The sequence below is a fragment of the Hemicordylus capensis genome, chromosome 2 (assembly GCF_027244095.1).
Source record: "Hemicordylus capensis ecotype Gifberg chromosome 2, rHemCap1.1.pri, whole genome shotgun sequence".
NCBI lineage: Eukaryota > Metazoa > Chordata > Lepidosauria > Squamata > Cordylidae > Hemicordylus > Hemicordylus capensis.
The window spans coordinates 252,267,171-252,291,806 of NC_069658.1; the positions used below are offsets into that span (position 1 = coordinate 252,267,171).

The 24,636-nt window shown below is 42.5% G+C and overlaps 1 protein-coding gene across 10 annotated transcripts in view; it reads left to right on the top strand.

The window, feature by feature from the left end:
• LOC128343420 (solute carrier family 2, facilitated glucose transporter member 5-like) overlaps window positions 1-24,636 on the top strand; it is a 60,400-nt gene that overhangs the window by 11,328 nt on the left and 24,436 nt on the right. For 9 of the 10 annotated variants that reach the window (XM_053292423.1, XM_053292431.1, XM_053292430.1 and 6 more), the window contains exons 4-5: window positions 10,888-11,039; window positions 14,921-15,045. In XM_053292423.1, coding sequence (XP_053148398.1) covers window positions 10,888-11,039; window positions 14,921-15,045 — 277 coding nt within the window. Of the gene's footprint in view, window positions 1-10,887; window positions 11,040-13,336; window positions 13,533-14,920; window positions 15,046-24,636 lie in introns of those variants that run through there. The other variant, XM_053292428.1, reaches the window with a different exon arrangement.

Genomic DNA, 24,636 nt, shown 5'->3' on the forward strand with positions numbered 1-24,636 from the left:
AGCCCATTCCGTTTGCATATTTATCTCTTTACGTGCTAATGCTTCAATCGGGGTTAGCCATAACGGAGTTTTAGGTCCAACCATTTTTTATATTTTACCCACACCCTCATTAGACTTCTTCTTACATAGTGATTAAGGAAATCTTTATGTACTTTACTTTTATCACACCACAAATATGAATGCCATCCAAACCTTCTATCAAATCCTTCCAGATCAAGTATTCTAGGATTTCTTAATGTTCTCCATTCTTTTAACCACGTCAAACAAACAGCATCAAAATACAACCTTAAGTCTGGCAGGGCAAGACCACCTCTTTCTTTAGCAGCTGTTAAATTTTTAAAATTAATTCTTGGTCTTTTCCCTTGCCAAACAAATTTGGTTATGTCCTTTTGCCATTGCTTAAAACAAGTTAAAGTATTAATCATAGGAATAGTCTGGAAAAGAAACAGCATTTTAGGTAAAACATTCATTTTCACAACTGAAATTCTTCCCTTTAAAGATAAGTTCATTCTAGACCATCTTTGCAAATCAGTTTTTACTGTATTCCATATTTTAATATAATTATTTAAAAACAAAGCATTTTTGTTTGTCAACCAGATGCCCAAGTATTTAATTTTCTTCTCCAGTTTCAGTTCACTTATTTCAAAAAAACCAACCTTAGATTTCTGATCCATATTTTTTGTCAACACCTTGGTTTTCATCTTATTTATATAAAACCCAGCCGGTTGGCCAAATTGTTGTATTTTTTCCAAGAGTCTTCCAATCTTCTCTAATGGATTTTCTAGAAAAAATACTACATCATCCGCAAAGGCTCTTAGTTTATACTCCTGTTTCCCAATTTTTGGGCCTTGTATTTGATCATCTTCTCTAATATTTCTACAAAGCACTTCCAATACTAATATAAAAAGTAATGGGGAAAGTGGACATCCTTGTCTTTGTGTATTTTACAATAGTCTGACAGTTCCCCATTTATAATAATTTTAGCATATTGCTCCGAATAGATTGTCTTGATAGCCCTAATGAAATTGTTACCAACTCCCATTACATCTAGTAGCCTCGACATAAACTGCCAGGAGACATTATCAAAAGCTTTCTCTGCGTCCAGGAAAATCATAGCTATCTGTTTATCATAGTGTTTTTCGTAATACTCCAATACAATCAAAACTGTTCTCACATTTTCTCTTAGTTGCCGTTTTGGCAAAAAACCTGCTTGATCTTCATGAATAAAAAGTCTTAATATAACCTTCATTCTCCTTGCCAAAATGGTGGCAAAAAGTTTGTAGTCATTGTTTAAGAGTGAGATTGGCCTGTAGTTCTTGACTTGCGTTAAATCTTGATCCGGTTTTGGAATTACTGCGATATTGGCATACTTCCAAGACTCCGGCATAATCCCTCTTTGCAAAATATCATTCATCGTCCATTGCAAAGGCTGTAATATTTGATCTTTAAATGATTTGTAGTACGAAGCTGGTAGCCCGTCAGGCCCTGGCTCCTTATTAGCCTTGCTTTGATTTATTACTTCTGTTATTTCCATTATTGATATCGGTGCATTCATAATTTCTATATGTTCCTTAGAAAGTTTTGGAATATTTTGTGTCTTGAGAAATTTGTCGATTTTTATATCTTCTACTTTGTTTCCTTTATATAATTCAGAATAATATCTAAAGAATTCCCTTTTTATTTCCCTTTCATCATAGGAAAGCCCACTTTTTGTTAATATCTTGGATATATACTTATTCTTTTTCTCAGCTTTAATTTTCCAAGCTAACAACTTGCCTGGTTTGTTTGCAAATTCAAATGACTTTTGCTTCGCATATTTTATGTTCCGTTCAACTTCATTTAATACTAACATAGAGAGCTGTTGCTGAAGCATTTTAATGACTTGAGTAATCTTCTTCTTATCCTTGGCCCATAAAAGTTCTCTTTCTTTTTTAGAAATCTCCATCAATAATGCCTCTTTTTTCAGTCCCCTTTGTTTTTTAAAGTATGCATTTTGTTGTATAAAATAACCTCTCATAACCGCTTTTCCTGCATCCCAAACTATTTTGTTATCCACTCCTTGGTTTAAATTCAGTTCAAAAAAGTTCTTTAACTTCCTTTTGGCTTTCTCCACAACATCTAATTTTTTCAGCAAGTATTCATTCAGTCTCCAGCGAAAAGAAACCGTTCCCTTCTTTTTCCATGTAAAACAAATCGCATTATAATCTGAGAAGGTTCTGGGCAAAATATCCATTCTTTTTATATATGGCGTAATAGATTTGGATGTCCAGACCATATCTATCCTTGAATGAGATTTATATCTTTCAGAGAAATAAGTATATTCCTTTGCGTTTGAGTTTTTGATTCTCCACAAGTCATAAAGATCCATATGTTCTGCTAAATCAAAAAAAGCTTTAGGTAGCTTGCCTTGTAGGTTCCTTTCAGACATATCAGATTTTCTATCCAAGGATGTAGAGAAAACTCCATTAATATCTCCCAGTAAAACCAAATTAGCATTTGATAACTCAGCCATCTTCTGTTCTAGCATTCATTTCTATGTAAAAGGCTTTGGAGAAGAGAAGGTAAGTACAAATTCCCCCCTCATATAAGAACAGGTCCCTCCCTCATATTCCTGAGAAAGGCTGTTTGGACAGTTAAATAGCTGACCAATACAGCTGAGACCTATCCTGCAAATAAACTATCTCTAAATTCTGAAAACAGCCAACAAAACCAGTTATGAAAATAGAAAGTGAGCAGGGGAGGGGGCACTTCCCAGCGTATTGCACAGAGTATCACATGTATAACTATTTGCTCCATGGGCAGAAGTCATGGGTGTGTGCTTGGAGCTCCTGGCTCTCAGGGAACAAGTTTGTTCCTTCGAGACCAAGATGGTGTATCTGGAGAAGCTCACAGAGGCATGCAGATGACACCTTCAGTGATGTGGTAGAGGCCTCCCACTCCAGGGCTGATAGCTCCTCTGCTGTCAGGGAGAATGAAGGTCTCGGGGAAGGAGGTCATCGGTCTGAGGAAGAGGGAAATGCTCCTTTAGAAGGGACCCCTTCTGTGGAACATGAGTCCATATCCTCTTGCACAGAGGATACTCCTCCAGTGGGCGGTGACCTCCTTGTAGTGGGTGATTCGATTATTAGAGGTATAGAGAGATGGGTTTGTGACCTGCGTGTTGATCGCATGGTGACTTGTCAGCCTGATGTGAAGGTTGTAGATGTCATGCAGTGTATAGATACTTTTAGACAGTAGTGGGGAGGAGACAGCGATCGTGGTGCATGCTGGCACCAATGATGTGGGGAAATGTAGTCAGGAGGTCCTGGAAGCCAATTTTAGGCTGATGGGTACAGTAGTGTATTAAATTCCAGAACTCCCAAGGTAGCATTCTCAGAAGTGCTACCTGTTCCACATGCAGGTACAGTGAGACAGGTAGAGCTAAGGGGTTTCAATGTGTGGATGAGACGTTGGTGCCAAACAAATTTTCCCCTGCCAAACAAATTTAGTTATATCCTTCTGCCATTGCCTAAAACAAGTCAAGTTATTAATTATAGGAATAGTCTGAAAAAGAAATAACATTTTAGGTAAAACATTCATCTTGACCACTGAGATTCTTCCCATCAAAGATAAATTCATTTTAGACCATCTTTGGAAATCATTTTTTATTGAGTTCCATGTTTTAACATAATTATCTGAAAACAACACAGAGTTATTATTTTTTAACCAAACTCCCAGATATTTCACTTTCTTCTCCACTTTTAACCCACTTATTTCACCAAATCTATCTTTAATTTTCTGATCTATATTTTTAGTCAGAACCTTAGTTTTAGTCTTATTTATATAAAATCCAGCCAACTGGCCAAATTGCTGTATCTTGTCCAAAGGTCTTTCAATCTTATCCACTGGATTTTCTAAAAATAACACAACATTGTCTGCAAAGGCTCTCAATTTATATTCTTGTCTCCCGATTTTGGGACCATGTAATTCATCATCTTCTCTAATAGATCTACAAAGCACTTCTAAAACCAATATAAAAAGCAATGGAGAAAGTGGACAACCTTGTCTAGTCCTTGTCTAGTCTATTTATGAATATTTGAAATTTTTAAAATTATTTTTCTCATAGAGTATAATGGGACCCGAACCAGTCCATATCCCCTATTGTGGAGCACCTAGGGGCACAAAAGCGGGGTGGGTGGTAAACAGACAGGGGTGCCTACCACCCAAAAAATCCCAAGGCAATTGGACACTCCTCTGCTAATTGGTGAATTGTTAAAGTATTTTTGAATTCCTCATAGAGAATAATTAGGATGGCAGCAAATGTATAGCTTCACGTCGGGGGGAAAGGGGTGTTGTAGAGTGGAGTGTGGTGGGTGGTAGTTCGTAGGATGGGCAAAGAAGCTATCAGAATTATTTGAAAGGAATTGGGCAAAGGGGTGATTTTTAAGTGATTTTTGAAATTTACGCGTCTTTAAGGTTTTTCTCTATAAAGAAGCATGGAGGTGTCAGCAAATGTATAGCTTCACGTCGGGGGCAAAGGGGTGGCCTAGAGCACTGTGAGGTTGGTGGTAGTGCCAGGTAGGGGCAAGGAAGCTACCTGAATTTTTTCAAAGGATTTGGGCAGAGGGCTGATTTTTGGTTAATTGTTGAAGTTTACGTGTCTTTAAGGTTTTTCCTCATAATAAGTTATAATAGAGCTTTCAGCAGCCCCAAAAGTGCACTTGGGGGGTGCTGGGGTGGCCCAGAGTGAGTGGTGGTGCAGTGCACATAGGGTGCCAACCACACCCATGGGTTTCTAACCCATGGGGTACAGGGTTCTCTTGTTTCTGAGGTATTGAGTGTGGATTCTATGATAGCATATTAGAGTGGATTCATGGTGTCTCATTGAAAATCTCATTTGGCAAAAGAAGTGCAAGATGGCAATAAAGGAGGCAAAAAGAGTGTTTGAGGAACATTTAGCTAAAAGCATCAAGGAGAATAACAAAAACCTCTTTAAATACATCAGAAGCAGGAAACTTGCCAGGGAGGCGGTTGGACCATTAGACAATGAGGGAGTGAAAGGGATTATTAGGGAGGATATGGAGGTTGCAGAGAAGCTCAATGAGTTCTTTGCGTACGTCTTCATGGCAGAGGATACTGAGCATACACTTGTTCCTGAAACTGGCTTTTTGAGGATGGAGGCTAAAGAACTGAGTTAGATAGAAGTGACAAGAGATGATGTTCTAAACTGTCTGGAAAAACTGAAAACTAGCAAATCGCCACTGCTGGATGGCATCCATCCAAGAGTCTGCAAAGAACTCAAATGTGGAATTGCTGACCTCCTTGCTAAAATATATAACTTGTCCCTGCAATCAGGCTCTGTATCGGAGGACTGGAAAGTAGCCAATGTAACACCGATTCTCAAAAAGGATCCAGGGGCGATCCAGGACATTACCTGTTGGTTAGCTTAATGTCCATTGCATGCAAATTGATGGAAAGCATCCTCAAGGATAAAATTATAAAGCACATAGAACAGACCCTACTGGGAGAGAACCAGCATGGCTTCCGCAAAGGTAAATCTTGCCTCACAAACCTTTTGGAGTTCTTTGAGAATGTGTGGATAAAGGTGATCCAATTGACACAGTATACTTGGACCTCCAAAATGTTTTTGACAAAGTTCCTCATCAGACTCCTGAGAAAACGTAGCAGTCATGGGATCAGGGGACAAGTACATGTGTGGATTGCTAACTGGTTGAAAGACAGGAAACAGAGGGTAGGTATAAATGGAGAGTTTTCACAATGGAGGGAAATAAAAAGTGGGGTCCCCCAGGGATCTGTACCGGGGCCAGTGCTTTTTAACATATTCATAAATGATCTAGAAGTAGGGGTAAGCAGCAAGGTGGCCAAATTTGCAGATGATACCAAACTCTTTTGGGTAGTGAAATCCAAAATGGATTGTGAGGAGCTCCAAAAGGATCTCTTCAAAATGGGTGGGGTGGGGGAGGGGCATCATGGTGCCGGCAGGGAGCATTTCTTGTTGCTCCTGCATCTCTCAGGTTTTCTGCAGTTAACCAACTCGAAGAAGCTAGAACAGAGGCTAGAAGCCCACCATGTATTGCTGGTTGCTCTGGAACTCAGACACTTTACCTAAGCTTTGGGATTGATTTATGTACTTGGCACTTAGTTGCCTTGGCTGTAATTCCTTTTCAGCAGTTTTATGTCTTTCCAAGATTTATTGCCAGCAAGATTAAGACTCAGTAATAGTGAAGGTCTCTGGCTGAGCTTTTTAATTTTTTAAGGGTGCTTCTTCCTTTTCTTGTTTATTTTTACATTTCCCCCCTCTTCAATCTTTTTTATGGTTGTTGGATTACAATACCTGCTTTTATATTATAGATTTCACTTTCCAATCTTGTTGCTCTTTCATTTAGCGGACTATTTTTTCAGGTGGACTAATGTGTTTAGACTTTATGCTGCGTAAACATATTGGCTAACTATAAATCTTTCCTTGTTGGATTTTAACTGTAAAGGAGGGTGTCTTCTTTACTTAAGGTACTAATTAGATTACTGCTTATACTTGGGAATGTTTGGAAGAATATTCTTAGAAGATTTACTTACTCTGGGCTGGGTAATTTACTGAACAAAAACAGCGTATGAATCCAGATCCCCACACATAATAGCACAGTTGGAGCAATAACTCTGTTACATCAGTATCTTCACTTGCTTTTTTTCACCACAAGATGGAACCAGAGACTGCCCAATTTTGAACGAACCGAAAAAGATCCTGTTTGGCTGTGTGCAGTTATTACTATATTAGCCATTATTTCCATTAGAGATACAGAGAGCATTTGAAAAGTCTTAACATACTGGAATCTTTTATTGTGTCTTTTATTGTCTTTTAATGACTCTGATCTCTTTGTTTATCAGCTTAATTTCTGACTAGGGGTGTGCATGGAACCGCACAGCTGCGGTCCGGCACTGTGGAGGGGGTTCCTTTAAGGGTGGGGAGGGTTTACTTACCCCTCCCGCCACTTGTCCCCCTCCAGCGCTCGTATATACTGTAGAAATGCTCCTGTAGAAATGCTCCTTGAAATGAAATGTAGAAATACTGTAGAAATGCTCCTTACTGCTCCTCAATGCAAAAGGCTCCGACAAGGCTTCTGCGCACGCGCATGCAGCGTGCGAGCTTCACGTCTCCCCGACGCCGGAGGCCCAGTCTACCTGGCCTCGGCCCCTGCCGGCAGGTAGACCGGGCCTCCGGCGTCAGGGAGATGTAAAGCTCATGCGCCGCGTGCACGTGCGCAGAAGGCTTGTCAGAGCCTTTTGCATTGAGGAGCAGTAAGGAGCATTTCTACAGTATTTCTACATTTCATTTCAAGGAGCATTTCTACAGGAGCATTTCTACAGTGAATACGAGCGCTCGAGGGGGCAAAGCGGCGGGAGGAGTAAGTAAACCCTCCCCGCCCTTAAAGGAACGCCCTCCACCCGGACCGGACCGGCTAGTTCCGAACCAGTCCAGACCCATCCCTATTTCTGACTTATATTAATATCTAAATGTATGCTAATAATACTACTTACTACTTACTTTATACCTAGGAAATACTTAATTAGACTGTCTTATTTGGCCTACTGATTTCTGATGAAGCTTTAAGATAAATGGGAATATATTGAGTTTATTCTTATTTGTATATTGATATTGTTATATGCCTATTGTATAAGAGGTTGCAATTGGTTCATTCCCTGCCACTGAAGAGTGGAAATTCAAATTCTTTGGAATAGGGAAATCTATGTATCTAAAGGCATATAGGTAAATACATGGGACATAAATGGTTGGGTTTTTTTTTAAATAAACACAGGATAGAACTTATTTACATTAGATAATTTTATTGGAAGATTGAATTTAGATATTCCCTGTATTTTAAATAGCATTAAAATTTAATCAGGAATAGGGAGTTCATCTGGACATATTAATACCTAAACATATATATAATTCTATATTTCCCTGTGATTTAACAGCTGTGGATCTACCTGTATTTAGGGAATTTGTTTACTAGATATCCCTTTTGGATATCCTTTTTGTCCTATGTACAGATACTTTGGTGCAAAGTCTATCAGAATAATGCATAAAAAAGGCAAACCAACAAAGACCAGAAAAGACTCTGATGAGGATCCTGACATTTCTGAGAGCCCATTAACTGCAGAAGGCTCCTCCTCTTTTTCTAAATCTCAAGAGACCTTTCTTAAGGAACTACAGAGTGTTTCATCCTGGATTCAAGGCCTAGATGCGAAATTTGATAGTTTCCAGATGGAGATCACATCAAGATTTGATCAGGTTACTCAGAAACTCACAGAATATGACCATCTCTCGACTCACATTGTTAAAATACAAGAGGAAATAACTGCTGAGAAAACATCTCAAGAAACAGATTTCAGGCGATTAGAAAATCGAATTGAAATCCTGGAATCCTGGCAGCGCTCATATAATATAAAAATTTGTGGGTTAACTGAGGGATTTGGGAAAGGGGACCTTTGGACCGCTGTTGAAACTTTGCTTCAGGAATACCTAGATTCTGAAAGTCCTTTGGACATTCAAGAAGTTTACAGATTGAATTCAAGATATTCTTGGGAGAGGGAAGTTCCCCGAGATAGTCCAGTTAAATTCTTAAGTAAAAATACCAAAGAAGCAATCCTTCCGGTGCAAAGAAGATCTTCTTTGGAATATCATAGTACCTGTCTACAAATCCTCCCGGATGTTCCTATTGATATTTTACGTAAATGGTGTGAACTGAAATTTCTTACAACTGTACTTCAAGAAAAGAAAAGTTACAGATGGCGTATTTCTTTCTGTTTAGAAGTATTTTTGGATCGGGGAAGGCACAGATTTTCACACCTTTGGATGCCACACATCTCTTAGAATCTTTACACATTCCAGATATGACAGCTTCAAACCAACCGGCTGACGACCTACCGGAGGAACAGAAAAGTGATCAGGCCTCTGCCTATTAATCTACCGATCAGTTGAAGATTTCAGAGGAGATGGTTTATTCTAAAAAATTTTTAATTAATATTAACGGATTAAATAGCCCATCAAAGAGGAAGAAGATTTTTTCAAAATTGAAGGAACCAACATAATTTGTCTTGAGGAAACGCATATTAAAGCAAGTAACGCCATCTTATTAACTTGTAAGGCACTGGGTCAGTGTTCCTGGGTTGGCTAAAGTGGAGCAAAAATGAACAAATGGTTTCAGTGCTGATCTTCTGCTCTGTCCCTTCTTGGAGAGGGAGGAATGCCTAGAGGATGGTTTGTCAACTGTTGTCAATGCTAAAGAACTAGCAATTATAATGACAACCCTACTACAACACAAACATAACAAACTATATAACATTTCAAATCAACTGGGATTTATCAACATGATTATCCATTGGAATCATCCAAAAACAATACTCTTAATTGGACAAAATCTATTTTTGCTTCCACCACCTACATTCCTTGGCCACCACCCCGATCCCCAAGTGTATATAATAGTACATGTTATGTATACATAGTATGTATTATCATGTATTTGTTTGTCACTAAGGCATGGATATATCTTTAAACATTATCCTTTTAGTTTGACTAAGGAACGAAGAACTCCCATCATTCCCAGCCACAATGGCCAATAATAGGGATGGTGGGAGTTGGAGCCCAACAGCAGCTGGAGGGCCTCAGGTTGGCCAACCTGGAGAACTAGAGAAGTCTGAGGTAACAGAAGGCCTTTGTCAGGGCTCAAATCAGGAGGTGACTTGGATACATTTGACCAGGGCCCAGGGAAGCCTGGACTGATCTTTTGCAAACTTGATTGCCTTCTACCATCATGGGGAAACTGATGCTAAAAGGCCATATAGAACAAACTTAAGATTGTTTATACAAATGTCCACCCATTATATGATATTTGTTCTGAGGTTGTGATCAGGCCTTGTAAGATCCGCAGGAGCAAGTTTTTCCTTGATTAAGGTAAAATTGCAGCCATTTTTGGAGCCAGCCCTGAAAAAAGGGTAATGTGACTGTGACAAACAGGTGAATCATGCGGACACCTTCAATGGGCAGCCAGGTGTGGCTGCAGCTCCCTCTCAAGTGCACACCCACTTGTAAGCCCAGTTTATTTGCCCAGGGCACTTTCCAGATTGCAAGCTATAACAGTGTCACAACACGCTGTAAGCAAGATGCCATGCACATTTCCAATGCCTTCTTTTGGATTTTGTTGCTGCATTGTAGCCCTATAACATCGCATCTGCATTGCAGAAGAATAGCGGTATTTCCCCATTGTAGCTTACAACAGATTTCAACTGCAGTTTGAATTCAGCAGTTTACACCACTTTTTGCGTCGCACAGCTCACTATCTAGAAACCACCCAGTAATGTGTCCTATAGTGTAGTTGTTTACAGAGCTTTCTGTAGTACTACAGATCCAGCAGTCTGTGCAGCAGAGGCAGCAGAGGCAGGAAGGAGTAGTAGAAACAGTGACTCAGACAGAAACTGATAGGAAACAAAAAAAGTGGCGGGGGGGGGGGAGAAAGATTGTGCTGTTGAGTTGGTGTTGACTCCTGGCGACCACAGAGCCATGTGGTTTTCTTGGTAGAATAAATGAGTGATTTGCCATTGCCATTCTCCCGCGCGCAGTATGAGATGATGCCTTTTTGCTGTTGTCACTGAAGTGAAACAAAAGGCTTAGTAAATATGTTTGTTTATTTATTTATTTGAAACATTTGATATACTGCCCACTCCGAAGACTCTAGGGAGTGTACAAAAACATGTAAAACAAGACAGCATATGTTAAATGTTGCTGCTTATTAAAGACCTCAATATAATTTGCAACTCTGGAACTAATTGTTAAAGATTAAAATGGAGACCAAAAGCTCTAACCCCAGTTATTATTATGTTCTTTTCTTCTAGGTGGAGGAAGAATTGAACCAAGGAGACCTCCATGTGTCCAGCAGGCATACAGATCCTAAAATATTACTTCTGGAGCTCACTATTGCTATCTTCCCAACTGGAGGCATCCTGGGGTCTCTAATCTTTGCTTTCTTGGTAGATAGGTTTGGCAGGTATTGCTATTGTGACTGCTAAACTCCCAGCCCAGAAGGGTTCTTCACCTGGGGTGCATGCCCCCTCCAGGGTCCATGTGGTGGATTCAGGGGCATCCATGGAAAAAGGAAAGATAGCTCCCCAAAAACACAATTTATAAATTATTCCTTGTTTACACAGTCAGACAGGTGTAATTGACTGGTTTGTTTTATCCAGACATCGAGTCCTTCCCAAGGACCTGAGATGGCTGCATTTTATTGTCAATGTTGTTGCTGTTGTTATAGATATCGTTGCAGAATATAGGCTGTTCCCAGTAAAGCTGCTTTTTGTAATTGGCTGATGGTGATTTCTGTGGCCCCTATGGTGTTGAGGTGCTCTTCAAGGTCTTTTGGAACTGCACCCAGGGCACCAATTACCACTGGGATTATTTGGGTCTTTTTCTGCCACAGGCTTATTAATAATAATAATAATAATAATAATAATAATTGAATTTATATACTGCCTAGTATAAAAATCTCTAGGAATTAAAAACATAAAACATAACACATTTAATATGGCAAGACCTTTATTTTTCTTGAGATTTAACATTAGCTTCACTGTTGACAGAGTTGACAATAGACATCAGATTGGAATCAGATATCTTTTATCACTCTAATTTTTATTGCAGCCTTATGAAAATTGAGTGGGGGTCCATGAGTAATATTTGGGGATGTGATGGGAGATGTCTGTAGATGCAAAGAAGAAGTTAGGAATCCTCAATCAACATTTTAAGGCCTAACTGGGCTCTGTGGGTGGGAGGGGGCATGTTGCTGCTTCCACCCATGTTTCACCAGTAGTACGTGAGCGAGGCCCACAAATGATGGCCATTGGTCCTTTCTCAGGGGACGAATGTTCATAGTGAATTCCATTTCATCTGTCTACTGCCCATCCAAAATAGCAGAAGGCTCAGTACAGTTCACAATTTTTTTAAAAAATTAAATACTAACATAAAATATGAAATAAAACTATTTAAAATATAAACATAACACTTATATTTTATAAAGCCAGCTGGTACACCAGCTATAACCCTGTGTGCAGGAATCGGACCTAACCACAGTCACTCATGCTTTGGTGATGTCCAGACTAGACTACTGCAATGAGGTAAATTTTTCTCCATCTCTCAGAACACTAGAACCAGTGGTCATCCCATGAAACTGAAGGCCGGGAAATTTAGTATTGGCAAAAGGAAGTACATTTTCACACAGTGCATACAGGAGAACCCATGATAATCGCGGATAACAGAACCGCGAATACTGAATAATTAAGCCAATGGGACTCAGGGGGAAAGGCTCTTGGAGACTCCAGAAACTGTGGGAAATGGCAAAAAGGGCCCTGAAAATGGGGAAAGGTGCCCTACCATGCTCTGCAACAGGGGCGTAGCAAGGTTGGAGTGGGCCCAGAGACAAGATTTTAAAATGCCCCCCCCACTCAAAGTCCAGGGCCTCCACACACCCCAGGCCCCCCCAAGGATTTAAGTCTCATATTCCAAAATAAGTATGCTGCCTGGAAATACATTTCACTGAATACACACACGCACACGTCACAATATATAGTGATATACATTGAGTACTATACATTTGTTTTACTTTGAATGCCTAGAACACACTAGAAAGATTAATGATTAAAATGGACCCCTTGCTGCAGATTAGCAAAGGAGACTTTCAACCATGCAGGGTGAGCCTATGTTTGTTTTCTCAGAATTCTGAACAAATTCAGTCAAGTTCGATTCCAGGAGGTTTTTCACAGGAGGCTTTTAAAGCCCTTTAACACACCTCTCCTCTGGAATAGAGGTGCTGCATTCACATGTTGGCCAGATTTACCCTGAAGTCCCTGCAAGTTATTGGGGAGCAGTTCACACACAAGAAAAATAAAATAAAATAAAAGCACCACACATGCTTCACAGTTCTCACTCAGACCTTCTGGGTTGCAAAACAACTTGAACATAAGTGCATTTATAAATGAATGAATGAATGAATGAATGAATGAATAAAATAAATATAATACTGTTTCTTCCAGAAGTTTTTGTAATTTTTTGCCATGAAACAAGCCACTTATAGGACTTTTTAGATAGTTTTTTTTAAGCCAGCAAATTTTCCAAGCTGTTTAAAAATAAATATTCAGAGACTTCTCAGTCCCTCCCCCCCATATCAAAGTCCTATGGCAAGCAGATGCCTATATATCGGGGGGGGGGGGCGGGGGCGGGAAAGGTAACCACAAAAAGGAGTTCACACTCTACCTGGCAGCAAGGGGTCTTCTGCTGCAGAGAGCAGTGGTGGCCACTCTGGCTGCCTCCTCCTTCCTGGCTTGCTTGGGCCCTACTGGAGTTCAGGCTTCACAGAGGCCTACACCAGACCTCCGTGGAAGCCCCGCCCACCCGCCGATCAGCCTAGAAGCGGGAGAAAATGAGCTCTTTGCAGCTTGTCTGCTGCCTGGATTGCCGGCCAGGAGAACAAGCTGGAGAGACGGCGAACAGGGCAAGTGGCTGAGGGGCCTTGGGGCTGGGCAGGGGGCAATAGGGAGTCACGTGAGGTGCGTCTGGGGGGCCCCTCCAGGCAGAGGGGCCCCCAGACCACTGTCTCCCCTTGCCCAATCGTCGTTACGCGCCTGCTGTGCAAGTCTCCAGTAATGTCCCCCGAAAGTCCCAAATCTGTTCCCCCCCCCATGAAAAATATTTTTTTTAAAAAACACAAGCTAATGACAAAGTGTCTCTTCTCAAAATGGTGGCCAAAAATGACCTTTTTGGTCATTTCCACCCACCCCAGACCTGTGGATACATGGAATTAACCCCCTTTTGGCCACCATGACCCCACATATGCTGAGCCCCAAATCTGGTGTAAATTACCCAACTAGGAATATTAAAAAATGTGGATACTGGATGCACAAATGGCAAGCTTCTCCTGTAATTTTTATATGGAATTCTCTGCCATGGGACGTGGTGATGGCTACCAATCTGAATGGCTTTAAAAGGGGCTTAGAGAAATCCTTGGAGGACAGGCCTATCAATGGCTACTAGTCTGGCAGCTATAGGCCACCTCCAGCCTCAGAGGCAACATGCCTCTGAATACCAGTTGCAGGGGAGCAACAGCGAGAGAGAGAGAGAGAGAGAGAGAGAGCGCATGCACTCACCTCTTGCCTATGAGCTTCTCAGAAGACTGTTCTTATGTACAGTAACATTTCGTAAAATACGTGTGTGATGCCTTCCCCCTCCACTGGTCAGCAGCATTCAATCATTTAGAGCAACTTGGGGGAAACTGTAAACGTGATTATGTCACATCACCAACATGTTTTCAAAGACCTTACAAGAAGAAAGAGGAAATGCAGAGGGAAGGCAGTAAAGGAACATACCCTCCAACCACTAGGTAATACCACCCCCACTTTGGCTTCCATTGATTCTTTACCTAGGCATCATCTAACATTAATCTCTAGCTCCATTAATATACTGTATGAGATTATTGGGAAAAGGCCATAACTCAGTAGCAGAGCACATATTTTGCCTGCAGAAGGTCTCAGGCTCAGTCCCACACAATTCCTGTAACAAAAGAAACAGCTGAAAAGCAGGACTGAAAGGTCAAGTTTCTAGCCCTTATGCATATGTGTGGGCAAAGTCCACTGAAATCTAAAGCAGCCAAAGGAGGAGGTTAAGAAAGGGTTTATGGTGGTTGAGGCTTGGAGATTCAGTGCGTTGCAAAGCTCCTTGTCCCTTCCTTTGATATCCCAACCCAAACACCAGATTATGCATAAAAGATCAGGACCCTATAGCAGTTCTATTCTGCTGCTCCCTTTCTGGTCTTTCTCTGCTCCTTTGATGCTACCATACATTTATTGTCATCCCACCCCCCGCTCCTTTCATTGTGTTTTTTAGGAAACGCACCATGCTGCTAAATGATATTTTGTCTGTACTCTGTGCTATCTTGTTACGTTGGTTCAAAATGATAAACTCTTTCTCGTTATCCTTTATTACACGCTTTGCTGCTGGAATATGCACAGGTGAGTCTGAATCCTGGATTAATTTACTTAAAAAAAAAAAGCATAGTGTGAGGGCTAAAATCTGCCTAGACTTTATTAATTATTATTTCTTGTTTACACAGTCAGACAGGTGTTATTGACTGGTTTGTTTTATCCAGACATCGAGTCCTTCCCAAGCACCTGGGATGCCAGAATTTTATTGTCAATGGTTATAGATATTGTCGCAGAATATCGGCTGTTCCTAGTAGAGCTGCTTTTTGTAATTGGCTGATGGTGATTTCTGTGGCCCCTATGGTGTTGAGGTGCTCTTCAAGGTCTTTTGGAACTGCACCCAGGGCACCAATTACCACTGGGATTATTTGGGTCTTTTTCTGCCACAGCCTTTCAGTTTCAATTCGTAGATCTTTGTATTTGGTGATTTTTTCTATTTCTTTTTCTTCTATTCTGCTATCCCCTGGTATTGCTATGTCGATCATTGTAACTTGTTTTTCTTTCTTCTCGACTACAGTGATATCTGGTGTATTGTGTGGCAGATGTTTGTCTGTTTGTAGTCGGAAGTCCCGTAATATTTTTACATCTTCATTTTCTTCAACTTTTTCAATTTTATGGTCCCACCAATTTTTGGCTACAGGTAGCTTGTATTTCTTGCAGATGTTCCAGTGTATCATCCCTGCTAATTTGTCATGCCTTTGTTTGTAGTCAGTCTGTGTGATCTTTTTACAACAGCTGATCAGGTGGTCCACTGTTTCATCTGCTTCTTTACTAAGGCGGCACTTGCTGTTTGTTGTGGATTTTTCTACTTTTGCTCTTATTGCATTTGTTCTTAGTGCCTGTTCTTGTGCAGCCAGTATTAAAACCTCTGTTTCTTTCTTCAAGTTGCCATTCTTAAGCCATTGCCAGGTCTTGGTGATGTCTGATTTTCCACTTATATTGTGCAAATATTGACCATGCAGGGGCTTATTTCTCCATTTTTCTGCTCGGTTCTTGACTTGTTCTTTCTTGTAGGCCTGCTTGGTTTCATTGGTGTTGAATAGTTTCGCGTTCTTGACCATTTGAAGTGCATCTTCTTCACTGTCCCTTATATATTCTTCAAGGCCTCTTTTCCCCTCCTCTACTGTTTGATGGACTTACAGCATTCCTCTTCCACCTGAGCTGCGAGGGAGGTATAGCCTATCGACATCACTGCGAGGGTGCAGAGCATGATTGATGGTCATGATTTTCCTGGTCTTACGATCTAGCGTCTCCAGCTCTGCCGGGGTCCATTCTATTATTCCTGCAGTGTATCTAATAACAGGTATAGCCTAGGTGTTTATGGCTTGTATGATGTTCCCGCCATTGAGTTTGGACTTGAGGATTTTTCTAAATCTCCTGATGTATTCACTTCCAATTTGTCTTTTAACTTCAGTGTGTGCGATGTTATCAGCCTGGAGAATGCCCGAGTATTTGTAAGGTTCTTTCTCTTCCAGGTTCTTGATCTTGCTTCCATTGGGCAGTTCTATTCTTTCTGTTTTTCTTATTTTCCCTCTGTTCATTATTAATGCAGCACACTTGTCTAGTCCAAACTCCATTGCTATATCGCTACTGAATATACGGACAGTGTTTAGCAGTGATTCGATTTCTGACTGGGACTTTCCATACAACTTCAGATCATCCATGTACAGCAGATGGATGATTTTACTGGATGTTTTAGATGTTTGTTACCCGAGGCCTGTTTTGTTTAGTATTTGTGAAAGTGGGGTCATGGCAATTACAAACAACAGAGGGGATAGTGAGTCCCCTTGGAAAATGCCTCTTCTAATGCTAACCTGTCCAAGTGTCTCGCCATTGATTGTGAACTGTGTACTCCACATGCTCATTGCTTTTTAAATAAATATCTGAATGTTTTTGCTGACACCAGTTGTTTCTAAACATTTTAGTATCCATGTGTGAGGCAATGAATCGAAGGCTTTCTTGTAGTCAATCCATGCAACACTTAGATTTGTTTTTCTTCTCTTGCAGTTTTCTAAAATCATTTTGTCAATCAGCAGCTGGTCTTTTGTGCCTCTGGTGTTCGGGCAATTTCCTTTCTGTTCAGCTGGAAGCTGTTTGTTAGTTAATAAGTGTTGCATCACTTCATCTGCTATTATTCCAGTTAATAATTTGAACATGGTTGGCAGGCAGGTTATCGGTCGATAATTACTTGGAACTGCACCTTTTGCTGGGTCTTTCATGATGAGATAAGTTTTCCCAGTTGTTAGCCTTTGTTCAATATCACCGCCTTTCATAATGTGATTGAACTGTTTTGATAGTTGTTTATGAAGGCTTGTTAGGTGTTTAAGCCAGAAGCCATGCAGTTCATCGCCGCCTGGAGCAGTCCAATTTTTAATTTTCTTTGCTCTTTCACTTATTAATTCTGGTGTTATTATTAGATCTTGCATTTGTTGGTTACATTTTTTGACCTCTTTCATCCAGCCTGCTTTTTTATTATAATCTATTGGATTGTCCCATAATTTCCCCCAGAATTGCACTGTTTCTTCTTTATTTGGTGTTTCTAGGTTTCTTGCAGTTTCTCCTTCTATGCTTTGGTAGAAACGTCTCTGATTTGACTGGAATTGGAGATTCTGCCTGTGTTGTGTAATTCTGGCTTCATATCTGCTAATCTTCTTTGACACTGCTGTTATTTGCTGCTTTATTATTTCCAGGACTTCTCTAATTTTCCTTGAATCTAGGTGGTATTTTTGGATCAGATACTGTTTGGTGTTTTCATTCTTCAGCTTCTTGTCTTTCATATCTTTCAATTTACTAGCATCTGATCTAAGCCTGGAGATTTTATTTTCTAATCTAATCTTCCATTTAGGTGATGTACTGCTTTCTTTTTTGACAGGTCCACTGATCTTATATCCGAGCTCTTGTGTTGTTATTGTTGCTGCACTGTACATTAGTTGGTTTGTTTCTTGCAAATTATTGGTTGTTATTTCTGCAAGTGCAGCATTGACATCTTTTAATACCTGAGCAAGTTGTTTTTTGGCAACTGTTTTTAGAGCTGGAAGTCGAACCCTGGTGGTTGTTTGGTTCATGTGCTCAGTTATTTTTTGCTTTAGTTCTTGTTGCTTTTCTGTTAAACGGCATTTGGGTTTTTGAGGTGAAGGCAAAGGGGAGGTTGCCTGGTTTTGATTTTGAAACAGTTCAGCAACGGTGGTATCCTCTATTTCCAACACCTCCTCCATCTGCGCCTGAGCAACTGCTTCAGTTGGTGGTAATTCTTTATTTTACACAGTCAGACGTGTTATTGACTGGTTTGTTTTATCCAGACATCGAGTCCTTCCCAAGGACCTGGGCTGCCAGAATTTTATTGTCAATGTTGTTGCTGTTGTTATAGATATTATTATTATTATTATTATTATTATTATTAATTCAATTTCTTTATGCCCTTTGATGTGAGAACATATCAGCTGTGATGAGAAAAAGAAACTCTGCACATACTCCAAGGATTCTCTCCTTCGTTGTCTGTTCTAGTGACAGTGAAAATGTGGGACCAAAGGACTCCTTCAGTCCAAAGGAGTGATAGATGCACATGCACACCAGCACAGCTTTGTTTAGAAAAGCCTGCTACTTCAGTGCATGCTACTGAAGCAACAAACCATTTTCTTAAGCTGAACAATAGCCTGGCTATTTGGCAGCACTGAGCAAGCCTTTGGCCACATGTATATTTCTTTTAGAGATGCACGTCTCTCTGTTGGGTTTCCTGGTTAGATTCTGGAGGCTTCACTCAATGTAAGCCTTCTGGCATAGGAATGGGGAGTAGGAAAGACTGATCTTGTAACTGTGGGTGGGTTTGCAGAACTGCTGGAAAGTTGGCCATAATGCCTGAGGCAGACACAGGCTACACACATTTCACGTCATCTGGACCTGCCAATGTGTGGTTCCCCAGCCTCAACTCCCTCCAGCACCTGACTTTCACCACCTGACTTAAAATAATGTTGGGTCCCCGGAGTGAAGCACAGCTCAGGAACCGGACATTGGTAGGTTCAGAGGACATGGAAATGAGTAGAAGTAGTTGCTGGGAGTGTGTACCCACCAGGAATCAGCAGTTCCTGTCAGTTTACTTTCTGGATTTGGATGAAGCCGCCCTTGATGAAATCTTGAACAGGAAAATAACAACAACAACAACAACAACAACAACAACAATTACATTTATATCCCGCTCTTCCTCCAAGGAGCCCAGAGCGGCGTACTACATACTTGAGTTTCTCTTTCACAACAACCCTGTGAAGTAGGTTAGGCTGAAAGAGAAGTGACTGGCCCAGAGTCACCCAGCAAGTACCTAGGGTGGGGCAGGCAGGGCACGTGCCCCGGGCGCCACTTGAAGGGGGGCGCCATTTTGTAAAATTAAAAAAAATTTAAAAATGGCTGCCAAAAACAAAATGGCCACCGTGTATGCTCAAATGGCCTCTGTGAGGCCCTAGGCCATGCCAGGCCTCACAGAGGCCATTTGAGCATGTGCGGTGGCCATTTTGTTTTAGGGGCTTTTTTTAAAAAAAAGATTATTTTTAAAATTGGCCACCGCACATGCTCAAATGGTACCAGTGAGGCCCTAGAGGCCAGCGGGGTGAGGGGGAACCTTTACAACCCCCCCCCACAGACTTTAGGAAGCCCCCCAAAGGGGCTACAGGTTAAAAAATTTTTTAAAAATTAATATAATATAAGACACTGTACACATATTCAGATTGGCACTATGTACAGAGAATCAGGGCTTGTGAGTACTGAGCTGACGCTTATGAGCTAGGATTGTATTCATTTGCTCTTACTTTGCTTCTTGTGATAAGTGAGTTAAATGTGATGTCTTGCTAATATGGCTATTAATGGTGAGTATGTCTTTGAATCAGTGTGAAATCCTTAATATTAAGGCCCACTGGGAGTTTCTTGCTCTCTTTCTCTCATTTTAACTGTCTTTCTGAAAGACTAGAATATATTCCAAGCAGTGACACAGTTTACTCTGCATATTCTTTAATTATTTTCAGAGTATCTGAGAAAAGTCAAATTCTCCATTGATTTCTAAAACTTATGTAATAGTGATGCTACAATGCATAGTAGAGAATTAGACAGGCACTTCTAGTTTTCCAAGTACACCTCCACATAGTATTTGGGTATTTCATGAGCCCCAGCATACTGAAATTTTTAGTTTTCCAGCATTTTTTGATCTGGCTAAGTCCACTGCTAAATAGTTTTTGAAATATTAAAAGATTAACGAGCCTGACTTGTATTTTTCAGCTGATATGATGGTAAAGTTATCTGAAAGATGGGTGTCAGATGCTTGGACAGGGGGCGCAATTTCAGTGCTTGCCCTAGGCACTATTTTCCCTAGATACGCCTCTGCTGAATGGGGATTTGAACTCGGGTCTCCCCGGTCCTAGTCCAGCACTCTAGCCACTACACCACGCTGGTGTAGTGTGACTAGAAATGTGTGTGACTAGAAAATCAGCTAACACTGCAAAGGAAAGAAATACAAGAAAAAGGAGTTCCTGTGTGTAGAAAATAGATTAAATATCAACTGCATAACATATTAGCACAAGCCATCCTACACCTGTACAGCATAAAGCCAGATCTGGCCCATGGGGGCTTTTTTGTGAGCCTACAGGTATTCAGCCAAAAAACCCCAAAGGGCTCTGTGGGCGCCAGGAGTCGAAATCGACTTGACGGCACACTTTACCTTTTTACAGGTAGGAGTATCCTACAGCAGGAGTCACGAAGAGCTCTTGGCCTATCCGGCTTAGGGATGTGCCAGGCTCAATGTCGAGCAGGCTTGGTTCAGGTGGTCCGAGTTCAAACCAGACTGCCCACTGGTTCGAAGGGTATACTTGTAAAGGGGAATCTGGCTAGTGTTGGAGATCCAGCTCCAGATGGCATAAACCTTTTGCACCACTAACCCTAATGACCACTAGATAGACAGTTAGGGTCTTTTTATCTTTCCTATTTACAGTATCTCTGCCTCTATGACCCCTCTATGGATAGAATGTGCTCAGAAACTTCCTGAGAATGACTTCCTTCTTCTTTTCCTCACAATGCTTCTAGCTCTCTCTCTGAGCACTATGCTTCTATAGGTCTCTCTCTGACCAACATGTAGCCAGTTGTTAGATATAGGTCTTTTCTATCATCATGGACTTCTGAATAAAGTAGATTAATTTAACCTTACATGAATCTCCACGCTTATCATTTACAAGCTGCTGCCCCTGAGACTCCGTTAATTTCTGCTGTAAGGGGAGTGAGTTAGCTCCTGAAATACTCTGCTATATAAGTAATTACCCACAAGAGCTAGGATTCCCCTTTAGAAGTACAGGGGATTCTCTAGCCCAGGGATTCTCAATGTTGGGTCCCCAGATGTTATTGGACTTCAACTCCTATAATCCCCAACCAAAGGCCACTGCAGCTGGAGATTATGGGAGTTGAAGTCCAATAACATCTGGGGACCCAACATTGAGAACCTCTGCTCTAGCCTAAAAGGGGCAGGGGGCACCAAAAGGGGAGCGGCTACCTTCAAAAGCAGGTGCCGGGGATGGCGAAGGCAGCAGCTGACCCATTGGAAATAAAGGTGGAGGCACTTCCAACCCCCGCCCCCCCACCGCCTGCCCACCACCAGCAGCCGGTGCAGACTGTCAATTGGGGAGGCAAGCAGGGGAGGGGTTGGAGGAGCCCTCGCTGCCTCCGATGTGTCCTTTGTTGCCGCAGCCTCTTCTGCCACCTCCACGGCCACCTCTGCCATCCCTGGCACCCCCCTTTTCAAGGTAAAAGATTCCCCTTTCAGGCTAAGAAATCCTGTGTACTTGTACAGGGAAATCCTAGTCTTGATGGCCGAACCAGACTGGACTTGGTTCAACTGAGCTGGTTTGTACAGCCCTAGTCCTCTTGCTGGTGACCCTGGGAGAGCTTAGGGGAGGGGGACATTTGGTCTCAAGGAGCCAATGCATTCCGCTGCTTGAGACCAGATGTTTCCCCCATCCATGGGCCTTCTGACACTATTCCTCATTCCCCTGACTCCAACACTCTAACCCATCACTTTTGTTAATATTTTAAATATTTATTAATGTAATAATTATTGTCCTAATAATTAATTAATAATAATAATTAACCTCAGCCCTTGCACACCAAGTCATGGTTGGTTCTGGCCCACCGGGGCATCTGAGTTAGCCACCACAGAGCTATACCAAGGGCTCAAAGTGGGTATGCTAAATATGCTACCTTATCTCTGGCCACTTAGTTTGAATCAAAATAACTTTTGCCACTTCTGGAAAATGTACAGGTGTTCGCTTTGGTTTGTCTAGACTCCAGAGGAGGCCACTGAGAATGCCTCACTGTGTGCCCATGTAGTACCTGATACGTTGCAAAGTCACTGCCACTGAACACAAAGAAGGCATTCTCACAACCAGCCCAACCTGGGTAGAGCAGGCTAAGCACAGGTAGGGCTGGTCTTAAGAGACTCCCGGATTGCTCCTGATCCTGCTGCTGCTCCTCCCCCCTATCTTAAACCAGGCTGAAAGTGAGGTAGGGGCACAAGTGTGCACCTCCTACCACCTCACTTGCTGGCCATGCACATCACTGTGCTGCCGGCCACCATCTTCATCATAGAGCATCAGGAAAGGAGTGGCCAGGCAGCATGGAGCTTCTCCAAGGCACAGCGCTGCTCGTGCACTGCCTAGTGTGAGGCCTGGCTTCTTTCTCTTTCCATAGCCGCTTGTCTCACCACCACTCCGCTCTTGTGGGCAAGCGGGTAGTGGAGCCCTAATTGGGCTCTGGTCATCTGGAGGAAGGCAGGAAGGCCCCTGCCTTCCTCAAAAGCCCACCGCCTTGTGGTCATGTGAACCACCTTTAAATCTTACAATCTCATCCAGCAGACTCTCATAAACAGTGAACAAGGGTGGCGGGGGGGGAGGACATGACAGCACCCCATAGACCTCTATCGAAAACATTCTGGGGTCATATACAATTGCTCCCTAAGGTTCGCCGGGGCTTCTTTATTCTTTATTCCACAAACATGTTCCTGTACAAGCTGTAGGAATAAGTGTCCTGCCTTCACATGAGAGAGGAACTCTCATCCCGTGGAGCAGTGCTGCTCGGTGCTCAGGCTTGGATGCCAGCAGGGTGCTGTGGAGGACAGGTTCCTAGGATGCCCAGTACTGAGGCTGGTAAAGAGGGAGGTTATGCAGTGGCGCTAGGTCCAGGGGACTGGAGCAAGAGCGGTTGTACAAGCAGCCTTCTTGGGATTCTGGAAGGCCTTTTAAAAGGGTTCCAGCTGATAGCTAGGCTCTGCCTCATCAACTGCTGCAGCAGCTGGAAATGATCTTAAGTTTCCTCCTGAGTAGACCTCTTGTCCCCAGGAGGCCACTTTCTAGTAAGCGCTGTCATGCTGCCAAGTGAGCACCTTTCTGCTACACTTGCAGGTTGGCCCAGGTTCGACAGTGGCAGTTCTCCTAGGGGTTGAGTCGTATATCTCTCTTGGACTCACTGCATTCTGCCTGGAAGCGGTGCAGGAGCAGAGTGAGGCTGGCGGCGGCCCATGTGTGGTCGCTGCCGTGGCCCTGCCCACTATGTCTGACATCAGACGCAGGGACCCAGCTAGCCATGCCTCCACATCTGATGACAGTCGCGGGGGGGGGGGCATGGTTTCCTTTCCAAATGTGTCATCCGGCTCCGTTTGGAAAGGAGATCGGCTCACGCTGCGTTGGAGAGCGTGGGCTGGTGTGACTCTCCCTGCCTTAAAGGCAGGGACAACTGTTCTGGCCACATTGCTAATACAGCGTGGGCCGATCTCTCTCCTAAACGGGGCCTCACAGCCCCGTTTGGGAGGGAAATCGATTGGCCCCGATGCGTCGGCAGCGAGACAAGGAGCAGCTTTCCCTGCCTTTAAGGCAGGGAGAGTCACACTGGCCCACACTGCCAATGTAGCGTTGGCCAATTTTGGCTCCAAATGGGGTCACATGGCCCTGTTTGGGACCGAAAGAATGCTCCCGTGACTGATGTCAGGTGCTGGGGGCGTGCCTGGGGCTGTGCTCGCGGCCCCTGATTGGTGGCAGCCCGGGTTCTTTGAACCCGTTCGACCAATGGTGGCTCTGCCCCTGAGGAGGTGGGACACCCTAGGAAGTGGATGGCTGAGGATCCTGACTCTCACTGCTCACAGGGGTCTTGACAGGTGCTCTATCAGGGTCTGGGTCTCCACAGGGGATGCACTTGGGTCTTCCCTTGGGCCAGGGTTCTTCCTGGGCAAAGTCATAGTTCTCCCTGGCCAAGGGCTCATCAGGGGCCATATTAGGGTCCTCTTTCTCTGAGGAATCTCCTTGGGTCATGCCAGGATCATCCTCCTCTGAAGATCCCTCAGGAGCTGAGCAGGGGCAGATCCTGATAATAAACTCTGTTCACATGTTATGTTCAGCACTTGTACAGTCTGTGTACACTGTACACAAGTATAGATCTGTATGTAGGTACAGTTATTCACATACTTGCTGAACATAGGTACAGCTGTACACTTCCTGCATATCAGCAAGCTTGTACCAGTTCACTTTTAAAATGTATGGAGAATAGTCATTCACATAAACATACATATAAACATACAGACATCTGAACACAGGTAGAACTTAATGT